At 38.8% G+C, this 12,755-nt stretch overlaps 1 protein-coding gene across 3 annotated transcripts in view; it reads left to right on the plus strand.

The window, feature by feature from the left end:
- Positions 1-12,755, plus strand: part of ASAP2 (ArfGAP with SH3 domain, ankyrin repeat and PH domain 2) — an 84,274-nt gene that overhangs the window by 39,676 nt on the left and 31,843 nt on the right. For all 3 annotated transcript variants that reach the window (XM_082758060.1, XM_082758061.1, XM_082758062.1), the window contains exons 6-9: positions 4,374-4,503; positions 6,144-6,229; positions 7,651-7,726; positions 8,221-8,307. In XM_082758060.1, the coding sequence (XP_082614186.1) occupies positions 4,374-4,503; positions 6,144-6,229; positions 7,651-7,726; positions 8,221-8,307 (379 nt within the window). The remainder of the gene's footprint in view (positions 1-4,373; positions 4,504-6,143; positions 6,230-7,650; positions 7,727-8,220; positions 8,308-12,755) is intronic.

Below are 12,755 nucleotides of genomic sequence, written 5' to 3' on the forward strand. Positions count from 1 at the left end.
ATATTATCCTCAGAAGTTTAATAAGTGCTCTGCTAATGCTATGAAAAATTAAAGCTTAATGAAAACTAACAAGCTTTTCTTGGGAAGTCTGGCTGGCTCCCTTTCCTCCTTTGCCATTCCCCTTTTAGAAGCTAGGCATGGAGTCTGTTATGCACACTTGAGTGAATAAAACAAGTTGTTTGAATGTGCTTATGGGATTATGAGATCAAGGCAGTAGTCTGAAGTGCATTACATCACTGTGCAGGAATGCAAGCACGCGTTTCTAGATATAGCCATCATCAACGATTTGCTTCTGAACCATCTGAAGTCAACAGGAGAATGAACAAGTTCTTATTACAGTCCTCAGTAAAAGTGTCTGCATAGCTCTGTGTTAGTAAGTGATGATGCTTCTAGTTTGTGCAACTCATTTTTTGAGCAATATTTAAGAACAATATCCAAAAATTCCACCAACTGTTCTCAAATTACTTCTTCGGGTCCGTACCTTGGTTCAGCAGATCATTGCTATGCATAGATCATGGATACTTCTGCCACCTTTTCTTTTGAAGTACGTACATCAGGCAAATTGGAGGACAAATAATCTTTAAAAGAGTGGCATAGAAAGTAAATGCTAAATGAAGTAGCTTTTATAGACTGCTTTGAGCCTGGGATTTCATATTAAGTATTTTTATTTAGAAAGAGAATACTTTTGAATTAAATGGCAAAAGCTTTGAATGAATCTGCATATATAATGGATGAAATACTGGAACGATTTGGACACGTTTTTCTCATTCTGCCCTCTTCTCCCCACCTCCCAGAGCAGGATGAGTGAAAGGGAAAAGCTGGAGATGCCTTACTTCTCTTTTTGGGTGATAGGAGAGATGGTAGGTGGTGCTTTGCTGTCAGCCTTGCCAGGCAGTAGGATAAAATCAGTTGGAGGCTCTCCCACTGCAAGACCAGAACGCCAGGGCTGAAGCTGCAGAGTCAGGCTGAAAAAGCAGACTAGGTGAAGAAAGGATACTTGGAGGGAAAATGTGTAACGCTGTTCTGTGAAACAAAATAGCCCTTGGAAGCACTCTGTTTGCCAAAGTGCACCCCCTGAGCTTTCCAAGTGCTGTTGCTGTTGTTCTGCACCTTCTCACCTGCATACCCAGACTGAAGTGCCTGGCTTACTGCTGCTGCATGGGGAGGGAGAGGAAGAAAGACAGCTCCTGCCCAGCCAGCTTGCTGCTGCTGTGTCTACACAGGGCGTGTTCCAGGTGTTTACCCACATTCACTGATGGAAAATAAATGCCAGCCTTAGGCGTGTTAAACAGTAACAGGTCACGTCCTTCTGAAAGGTTTATTTTTTTATGTATTAAAAAGGAAAAGCAAAGAAAGAAGCCTACTTTGATGTTTGTTTATATCATGGTATGTAGGGCACAAGTTTCTTATTTGAAATTAAAATTTATACAGAAAAACAGTTGCTCCTCACGTTGGAGCTTTACAGATTGTCATATAGGGAAACTTGAATGGGCAAGGACACTTATTTCTCTCTTCTACTTTTTTTTTTGTTAGAATTCTTCATCCTGTGTTTCAGCTGTACTTGTCTGTTACCGCCATCAGAGCTCGTTGTTTCTTAGTCATGCGCAGCTGTGTTGTAAATGGGCTGAAGGATGCTCAGATTTTAATGGTAGTCAGCAAAGTCCATCTATATCTGCAATATGTGCAGCCTGAGCTTCAAGAACAGCAATTTTACAAAACGCTTCTTTCTCGTTGATCCTAGAAGATTTTCTTACAGTTTTCCCTATTTTCTTCTTTACTTTGCTTAATTGATCTGCCTGAAAAAACTGAATATGCTGTAATGTTTGGAAATCCCACTGCAGTACATCATAGAAATGTGTTTGCCAGAAGGATTTGGTGAATGTCACAGTACAGTGCCACCTGATGCTGCCAGACCTGGACTTGCCCCTTGAAATTTGATAGGAAACACAACTAAACCTTAACACCCAGAAGATTTGCATGCGGCACGGCCTTACGTGGTTCCTTTGTTTCCCTAGAAACAGGATCAGAAAGGAAATGGCATGGTACTGTAAAACAGCAGAACAGGTTAAATTCAGGACTACAGAGCTGCAAAGGTAGTTGGAGACCAAAAGCATAAGCAAAAAGGAAATGCAAACATGAAATGTACCATTGTGTACCTCTGGTGCTTGTTGCCAAGAGTGTAGTTTGCTGTTTTTTGTTGTCGCTTTGAAGCATCACTGAAGTTGTTGAAGCCACGGAACCAATTCCAAAGACCTCATCTTCCAAAGCACTGCCTGCTAGCCTCACCTCTGAGTTTGTTTCCTACACCATTTACGATGTGGAAACTTGCAGTTGCTACAAAAATGCAAGTGAAGCTCCTGCAAATGGCTTCAAGGATGCCTTGTTTCCCTGAATTATTTGCTGGATGTTGGTATGCTTTATTCTTGGTTTTACTACCTTACACCTCAGAGAGTATGCTTATCCTTTAAAGAGTAGTCTAGCCTATTCTTGAAGAGGAATTCAATTTCTGAAAAAAATTCATGCTGTAGTATTGTGTTTATTGTTTGACTCTTTGGGAGTTAGTGGTGCTCTGGTTGAACTAGCATTTATAAATGCCTTATGGCATGTAAATAAGCTCTTAATTTTAGGCATGGTTATGTCTATTGTTCTACACAAACAATAAAAACACTACCAGTTGACAGTTACTAAACTTGAATCACATCTCATTGAATTCTTTGGCCTTATGAACTGCTAGATGAATGTGGAAATTGAGATCACTGAAACCATCCTGGATCTTTGTTCGGAGGTTTGGCTTTTTTAGAACTGTCAAGGATCGCAGAACGCAAACTTTCACCTGGTGTGCTGGAAAGGAGCTGCATATTTGCCATTCTTGGCAACTCTTTTATGTGGCAGCATGTTTATTGTCCTTGTTCACACTTGGTTCTGCTTCATTCTTTTGTTCGGATTTGGTTTTCTATGGCTACAAAATGGCACGTTGACAGTGAGTCAGAAAGAATATAGACTTTTTTTTGGATGAAAATAGAAGATTCTGGACTTGAGCTTTTCTTCAGGCAAATGAAGATTTTCAGACTATTTATTTCAAAGGAGAGGATTTCTCCTCAGAAGGTCCCTTTCCTGGAGAAGTTGCTGTGCCAAGAAGGAGCGTAACGTTGGCTGGATGTGCTGGCTGCTGCAATGCTGCAAGGGGCTGGCTCTGCCACAGCATCCCTGTGGGAATGCTGTGGGATTAATGGGATTCATTCTAGTTTTCCCTTGCTGCTCCAGGTGTAAGAGGAGATGGTTTCACATTCTTGAGAAGTGCAGAACACGCTGCTGCCTGGACGTCCTCAGCCCAGCTAGGATGTAAACTATCAGGGCAATGTTAACAGCAGGTTAAGAGAGCACTTGAGACACGTCATCTCTTCAGAGAGAGAAGCGAGAGACTCTTGACTGCCCCAGAGGAGGTGTGACAGTGCGTGTGTTATTTGGGCCTCTCGCCTGTTTCCTCTATTCCTGTGCAGTGCTTCCTCCCGTCCCAAAGCAGGGCAGCATTTCCTCAGGAAGCCCCCTTCAGATTTTTCTGCTTCTAAGCTGTATGAGTGACAAAAATAAAAGCCTTTCTCTGTAAATACCCTCACATATTTTGTTCTATTAGCATCTTTTTCATATCAGGCTGGGCTAACTGGGGAATATAATTACGCTACTATTCAGTAATAACGTGAAGAATAACTGTAGAGGGGAGTTCTGCTTTGTCGTGGGCACTGGCTATTCATTTATATTCTCCAGGAGAACCTTCTTCATTCAGAGCTCTTGGAAAATGTTCGTGGAAACTTTAAGGGAATTAGGACAGCTGGTCTAGCAGACTTCTGGAGTCTGCAACGCAGCCGGCTGGCCGGCATTCCCGGTGCCAACTGGCTCAGTAGCAAGTAGAGATGGCAACTGTGATTTTGGCTTAAGAAACCCTGTATATATAGAAGATGACTTGATGACAGGCAAGACTCAATAAATCTGGTGACATAATTGAACTCTGTTAAGCAGTGTTTGGTCAGCTGGGATTAAGCATGAATTTTAATTGAAAATGTAGGAGGATTATTTTGTAGATGGATTTTTTTTTTCTTCAACACAAGAACTTAGTATCTTCCTCTCATTTAGGATCTTTCAGATTATGTCAGGAAATTATTTTTTAACAGATGATTGAATTAGATTTCAGCTACTGCATGTCACTGCTGATCTTTAGTCATTGTCAAATTTCAAATGAAATGGCATCTGGAAGTAAGTCACACGCAAAGCTGCAAGAGTTTGGCTCTGCATCTGTCAGTAGACTTTGCAAATAATCAGATTTCCTGATAGGCTTTGAATTTCGCACTTCACTGACTTGATTCTTTGCCTTGTAGTACAAAAATAGAGAAGGAGAAAAAAGAGCATGCTAAGCTGCACGGGATGATCCGTACAGAAATAAGTGGAGCTGAAATTGCGGAAGAGATGGAGAAAGAGAGAAGGTTCTTCCAGTTACAGATGTGTGAGGTAAGATGCAACATGAAATCTCTATTGCTCTGCTAATCTCTTTTAGGAACATTTAGAAAAACATCATTTTTTATGGCAAATGTGATGTTAAAGGGGAGTAGCAAGATATTAGTGGAGTCACATTGCTAAATCACTTTTTTTTTTGTCCTGATGTGCTAACTTTGGAGGGAATTTTCTAATTTCGCTTGAAAGTAAATTGCAGAATAAACAATGCAAAGCTCAATTAAACGCTAAGAGATGATAATAAATAAGCCTTTATGCTCCTACTTCACTCTAAGTTATTTTAAGCCGTAGATCATTCTCTACATTGTTCCCTGCACCGCCAGCTGTTGCAGCATTATATGAGGAAAGACACCAGTTTAGTACACTATTGGCTGGTATTGAAAAAAAAGTGCTAAGGATGGAATCCAGTTGTCTTTCAAGATATTTTAGAGCTCTGCCACTTTGAAATCTTCGAAATCTGTGAAATTACCTTAAATCTGGAATAGCTGGGGCATATCCTGGGACATGTCACATTTTCTGATTTTCAGAAAAAAAGATTATACTTGGTTAACTCTAATAAAAAATGGGGACTTGGTTTTGTTTTAGTTAGTAAATCACAAGTGTTGGGAGTTGTATTATTAGTAAAAGCTAGTTCTCTGTAAATTGTGAAAGTGAACGTAATACCAGATGCTTAGAGCTCCACTTTGTACCAGCAGGAGTCAGAGAGGTGACTCTTCTGGGTACATGTTGTGTAGTGTGCATACATTTAGGCCAGTCGTCTGTTCATCAGAACCAGCTTGACAAGCCACATCATTGAAAGCTGGCACTTAAATACTGCTTTATTTTATTTGTTTTAAAATATCTGGGGTGAAATATTTATCCCACGTGGGTCAGCGAAAACCAGATGTGTTAGAGCATGTTCACCCCTTTGCCTGTAGGTCACTATCATTAAAATTTGCCCACATTTAATGGGCAGCTAAGCAAACCTGTAAATATCTGGCAATCTTAGTTCTGCTTGCATGGCCATCATCTTTTGTGCTACGGCATTCAGGGGAGGAGCTGCCACTTAATATGAAATTTGTTCATGCGTAATGCAATCTAATTATACTTTTTTTGTTGCTCGGTGCTAAGATTTTTTTAAATATCGTGCTAAACTGTAATTTTCTGTTATTACTGTGTGTAAGGAACTGGTAGAGAAAATGTTCAAATCAAAAGGCAGATGTAAAAAGATGGTTAAAATAATCCCCCCCCCCCTTTTTTTTTTTTTTTGAATAAACTGCTTTCTTGCTTAATGACATCTGTTTGGCAATGGGTTTAACAACCAGTGAGATACACATCTTCATGGGCTGCTGGGTTTCAGAACGGGTTCCTAAATTCACAGCACAAACTTTTATGCTTCCTTTAGTAGAGGCTTCCACTAGGAGTCATGAGGGATGGGGTAACAATTTGAACTAACCATAGTGAGGTATCCCCACAAAGTTATCAGAAAGCGGCAGTGGCAACTCTTGCTTTTGTGTGATTAACCCATGAAGCCATAGTTTGAACTTCATAGTTCTAAATCCAGAACTGTTAAAGTTTGAAATATAACTGAAAATAAAATGTTAAATAATACTATGGTAGTAATCATTAATTTATTTCATCAATTACTGTTTCAACAGTACCTGCTGAAAGTCAATGAAATCAAGATTAAAAAAGGAGTGGACTTGCTTCAGAACTTGATCAAGTATTTTCACGCTCAGTGCAAGTATGTTTTCGGTTTTTTATACCTACACAATAACTGGAACAATATTTTGCTTTAAACTTTTGACATAATTGGAGTATTTTACTGGATTTAAAAAAATAGGTTTATAGATTTATAAATAAGTAAAGATTCAATTGGTCTCATTAAATCTTTTGACAAATTGCTTTTGTCAAACAGATCTGTAATTGAGTTTCTTACAATATTCCCAAGTATATAATGTGTTTTATTAGTACAGTAGAATATAATTGCTTGTTCCAAAGAAGTGCCACACAATAATTTGGTATGTTTTGTAAACTACTGCTGAAACAAAGCTATTTGTTTGGTCAATTTGTTAGTGGTCTATTAGTTTTGTCATTGGTTGTTGGTTTTTCACCTGTGTAAATGGCAATAATCTAAATTAATTCTGTACTCAAAGAAAATAAATGCATAAGCAGTGGGATCAAACTGTATTTAAAGTATCTCACTCTTTCTTTCAAATTAATTGGGGTACTCGGTATTAAAACACAAAGAATGATGTTCCTTTCTATAGTAATCTTACAGATCAATAACATAGCAATAAAGCCACAGCTATTAACTTGAAAGAGCTACTGTCAGCCTGTTAAAATCAGTGAATTCTTATCTTAAAGAAATGTAGTTTTTTTTTAATATATAACTATGTTGCTTTAAAATTGGTTTCTCTCGTACTTGGTCACTCATCTCCTGTCCATTTAATAAAATTTCCCCAACATAAATGCTGTGTTGTGTTGTCACTTTCATGTCTGCTTCCCAGAGTGAAAGTATTTCTTTCGCTAATGTGGCAGCAATTTTTTAATCATATGTGTATACCCATGGTTTCTTTGAATTTGTTTTGAAAATCTTACCTATTTTAGAGAGCTGCAATATTCTCTGTTGGAATAGAGAACATTATTGTGCCAATACACTAATACATATTATACAGTATGATTTAGCATATTCAGTTTGCATGTAGGCTGTAAATAATGCTTGGGAAACAAAGAGGCTTTCCTTTAGAGGGAAGATTGCATCAGGTGTGAAATGATTGGGCTCCAAGAAGTCACAATGATTTTATGTCTGCTAGAGCTTGTACTGTTCTGCAATGAATCTTGCTTGTTCTGGGCCTTCAAAAATTGCGATTCAAACCTGTGTTTGATGTGAGAGTGAAGAAAATTTATTTGGTTGTGGGTTGTGTCAGTTCTGGATCTGCTAAGGGATTTTGCATGTTAGAATAAGCTATAATGGTAATAAATATGTGAATCAGTCAAAGATGAATAAAAACTATTTTTTTAAGGTTTTGAAGCTTATGGCGTGGTATAATATGTATGTCTTCTCTTGGCAACTTTTTAAATAGAAAATACAAAGTAAAGTTTAATGTCTGCTTTTTTTTTTTTTTTTTTTTTTTTTTTTTTTTTTTTTTTTTTTTTTAAAAGTTTCTTTCAGGATGGGTTAAAAGCAGTTGAAAGTCTTAAGCCTTCAATTGAGACACTGTCGACAGATCTTTATACAGTGAGTTAGCAACCTTTCACTTTCTTTGTGCTTAGTTTCTTACAGTAAAACTGTGAACTTTTTTGTTCAGGCTACTTGACCAGTTTAATATTATTTTAAGGTTTTGAGGAGATTTTTGAGTAAAATTTTGTTTTAATATCATGTCCAGGAGCTCTAGATCCAGTTCAGAACCCCCCTTTGTAAAATGTTAGGAAAAGAGCCTCTACCATAAAATGTTTGCAGACTAAGTGAAAAACAACATATGGTTTCAAACTGAACACAAGGAAGCAAGAGCAGTGAGGCAATATTGAATTCTTAACCCAGCAACATCCTAGCCATTATCGAGTTTTCTGAAGATAAAAAGGAAAATAAATTTATCATGGTATCTTTTCTCTGTGTTTTCATTCTTGCTGAACATTTCTCAGAAAAATGAACCAATTAAGTAGCGAGTTTGGAAGAACTGTGTTGAAAAAGAAACAATAATTCTATTTTTAATGTGTTTTTCTTCATTCAAGATTAAACAAGCACAAGATGAGGAAAGAAGACAATTAACACAGCTTAGAGATATTTTAAAATCAGCACTCCAGGTTGATCAGAAAGAGGTGAGCATACAAGGTGATTTGATGTTGGAATGTCCATTATAACTTCTTCCAATCTAGTGTTAATTTTTGAAATGAAATTATTTTAACTTTCATCAGCCCCAAACCCTTTTTTTGTTTCTTCATCTTCGCTTTGATGCTGATGTTGAATGTTTCTGAAGGTGTTTTTTAAAGAGATTCTCACTAAAAATGTATGAGACGAATTTATTTTTGCTACTGCTATTGCAAAACACTTAAGTGGATGCACTGTCTGTGAGCTGACTGCAAGCAGGAGTGTCTGTGTTGCTCAAATGCAGAATGGAAGAACTTTGGCAGTAACAAGGAGACCCAATTAATATAATCTTATCTCACAGAAATATTCTGTGCTGTGTAAAAATTATGTAAAACTGAACTCCAAATCCCAAAACACTTCTGTCACCATCTGCAAAAAGGACAATGAAGCTTGCTGTTCTGCTGCAAAGATGCCAGTTTTCGAAGGTGCAAAAGCTGGGTCAGTTCAGCAACCTAACAAGTTATTTTTTGAGCTTCAGTTGTTATTGCTGTTAGATTTAAAGCATTCAGGAGTAATTTTATTTGGCAAGCTCTGATCTGGAGCCAAGCATCTTTTGTATAATCTAATCCTAAACATTAGGTCGACTTTTGTTTCAGATTGCTAGAGCTTCCTCTTCATACAAATCAAATCCAGCCAGCTTCCTTTGTGTGGCTGCTGGGCCGTGAGTAAGTGATGAATGAACCCCTCCCTTTTCAGGTTCTCGTTCCGAGAGGCATTACAAAGAAATAGTTTAGTCTGTAGACCTCGGACTTCCTTGATCTTTCTCAGTCTTGCTTTCATCTTTGTGTGAAGTTTATGCTGGCTCATAGCTTTAATAGGTGGCAGGCTTGCTGATAGGCATTAAATGCTCTTCACATCAAGGTGCTGTTTGTAGCCACGTGAAGTTTGTGGTAATGATGATTGTGTACAAAGTCCTATTCAGTCTACAGACACTTTCTTAGGTTCTGCCTGGTGCTTAGGACTTACTGAGGTGTGTATTTGCTAAATAAAACTTTCAAAATTGAACTTTGTGGAGTGAAAGACTAGTGATTCTAACAGAAATGGTGAGTACTTGGGATTCACCATTGACTGCTTACTCTCATTAAGGAATCTTTGCTGTTAAGGGCATGTTAGCAGGCTATTCTGTTTAGCTCTTTGTTCAAGAGAGGTAGCAGAAGCAGTTGGGTTTCATGATGGCTGGGAATGTTGCTCCTCTGTGTTCACCTGTTTATCAGAGATACTGATATTAATGTATAAGGAAGGCATGGTGAGCACACATCTTTTCACAGACTGAAAAATGTAATGGTATACATGGATTTTTTTTTTTTTTTTTTACTTATACTGGTTTTGTTGCATGTAAAAATAGAAGTATTGAAAATGCTTTATTCTATATTCATTATATATCATTCTGCAAATACAGCTATAGATACTACCTGCAGAGCATGAGAAGTAATATAATTATTAAAGTTGTTTGAAAACATCAATTAATCGGTGGGATGCCAAACAATCTTGTTATAACTTGCTGTACAATCCACCAGTATTATTCTTGTTGCACTGTAATTTCCTTTACTATAACTGTTTTCTTTTTTCTTCCTGAAATGCATTTACATTTTGTGACCGAAGTCTAGGAGAGTAAGTGTTGCTATGTTTTAATGAAAATAGTTGGCATGCTTTCTTTCCATTCAGATTTCAAGAAACTGGATTTGTCCTCTGAGCTTTTTTCAGCTGGTGTGAGAAGAGTGCTTCTTTTTTCCTCCTCTTGTGTTTGTTGTAATACCTCCCCCCCCAAAAAAGGGGGGAGGGAAGGAGGAGTCAAGGAAAGTTGTCAGATTGATCTTGAGAAAGGAAATTACAGTAGGTCAAATTAGTAGTTTTCTATTTTCTCTCTTCTGGGAATGAAATCCAGTTGCTTGATTTGATGTTCTTGTAAGATTTTAAAGATGTGTGTGTTTTTAATTATTTTATACACAAAGTCCATTTTAATAGAACATTGTTGAACGTTTCTGTTGTAAAAAAAATATGAATATTCACAGTCAACCTTTTTTTGTTGTGTCTGAATATATTGTTTCTTCCTGCAGTGAACTTTGTCAAACTTGATTTTTACTGGAACTTCTTTTTTAAAGGTCTTTTTGTGTCCATCTTGATAAAAAGTTAGAATTGAAGGTAGCCTCAGAGTAGTATTTAGATCTCCTTCTGCTTCCTGTACCTCTTTGCTAGAACCTGCAATGTCTTTTGGCCACTGAAAAGTAGAATAAACTTTGTCTTAACAAAAATGTTGGTAGCTGTGCTGTAGGAGAGGCTGCCTGCAGGTGATCCTGGCAGTTGCATCTGCTGGAAACTCTGTGGGACCGTGATAGATACGGGGTGGGTCTCTGAAAAATCCTGCTGGCGATGATACTGCAAATCCGAGAGAACCTCAGGCTCTTGGAAAGCTGCAAGGGCTTTTTGGCAGCTTTACGCACAGAAGGGATCCAGGCAGTCTGAGTGCCTGTTACATGGGAGCTGTGAAACAGCTAGCCAAAATTTTCAGTGCATAATAAGTTAAAGCACCTCGCATGGAAAGCTCTGTTGTGATCGAATAGTGAGGCTGATAGCCAGGTTTTTAGGCTCGCTCTTGCTGGTAGTCACAGACCATCCTTACAGGATACTGCTGTCACATTTCTTGAATTTTTAGTAGTGTTATTCAGCTTGATTTAGAAGTCTTTATGAGAATTTGAAAGAAATCATTTCCAACCTGGTTCTGGTCAGAGAAGTGATTCACTCTGAGCATGCTTCATTGAAATGACTCACCTTTTTCTGTACGCCTATCTGCATTTCCAAGCTGATAAAGTGGACAAAGTTCAGCTTCTTAGGCTCGTGTACTTCAGTCTGTCCTGCTCTTAGTGTGTTTGAGAGAGATTTAAAATGGCAATGCTCTGTGCTAGGTATATCCTGTGTCCTGCCGTGATCCATTTCCCTGTAGGTAATGTTCCTGTTCCGCTGGATCTGCCCCTGGTATCTGGGATTTGGCCTCCTGTTACGTGGAATATGCAAACCAGAAATAAGGGAGCCCACACGTGGAAAAGGCACGCTGAAATTGCCCGGAAAGATGTGAATTGTTAGGGTGATCTGTCATACGGCATCGCATCTTTTAGGAGCTAGACCAAAACTGTGAAGTTAATGGACAAAAGGCTGTGGAAAAGCATCACCTGGGAATCGCACAGGACACTAGAGATTTGGGCATGGCCCAAACCAGGGATTTGAAACTGGAAAATCTCCTGGTCTTGTCCTTAACTCCATGTCATGAAGTAATATGAATTTTTTTAAAGACACTGTCCATAGCAATGAATGTGTGGAAATGCACGTCATCTGCAGCGGCTTCCTCCCTAGCTGAAATGGGGCAGGAAGCTTGTCGTGCTGGCTCGCCACTTGGGCCAAACATAGCAACTGGGAGTAAACAGCAGCTGAGGGAAGGTAGCTGAAATGCAGCAGAAAACAGGCCACAAAATGTAAAACCAGCATCTTAGCTAATAGGAATTCTGCTCCGGGCAGGTGTTGGAGGTCATCTGAAAGCTCGGCGTAATTGAGGATGTGGAGGACGGAGATTAATTTCCTGTAAGGCCTCTGATCTTGGGAATGGAGTTCTGTCACTGAAGCAACACAGTAATGGGAGGCGGAGATTAAGGCAGTGGTAGGACATAACAGGCAGTGTCAGATCGGATTTTCTCCAGAAGTCACTAAAAATATGCCTGCGGGGATTGTTCTGTAGCCTGCCTTCAGCTTGCTCGCTGCTGAGGCTGAGCCTGATGTCCTGCAGCTGTGGAGCTGTAAGTGCACCGAGCAGGGCTCCTAGGTGGTGGCTCTGTCCCTACCACGTCTCTGACCTGTTGTGCCTTGCCATTACTGCTGGGGAGGATCCTGGGCAGCTGTGGCTGCAGCAGGAGCTGGGACAACAAGAATGTGCTGCTGGAGCTCATAAAGGTGCAGCACTTCATCTGTGCTGGCGCTCCTGGGGAAGGGCATGGCCCAAGCTTGTTCTTAGTTTTAGTTGTTTGCTTTTTTCCTCACTTAAATCCAGAGATAAGCCTTATATCTAGCCTAATGAAGTGTATGAATCAAATTGTAATTAGAGAGAAATCTTCTAAACTCGTACTTTTTATATTCCTATATATTTTACTTTATCATGTGTACACTCTGGATTTACAGACTTATGTATCTTGTGACCATACTCGTAGCATATCTGAGACATACTGACTCATCTTCTTACAAAGGAGCATTTTTATCAAATTACTATGTTTATTTCATAATAGTTCTTAAGTGTTTGTCTAGATTAGCTCAGTCATCTCAGTGAGCTGTTTTCTTTGAGGTATTTTTTCCACTATACCTGTGTTTTCTGCCACCTATAACTAAGGTGTATTACACCTGTATAGAAAAGAAAATA

Source organism: Aythya marila (genome assembly GCF_965140915.1).
Source record: "Aythya marila genome assembly, chromosome: 3".
Lineage (NCBI taxonomy): Eukaryota > Metazoa > Chordata > Aves > Anseriformes > Anatidae > Aythya > Aythya marila.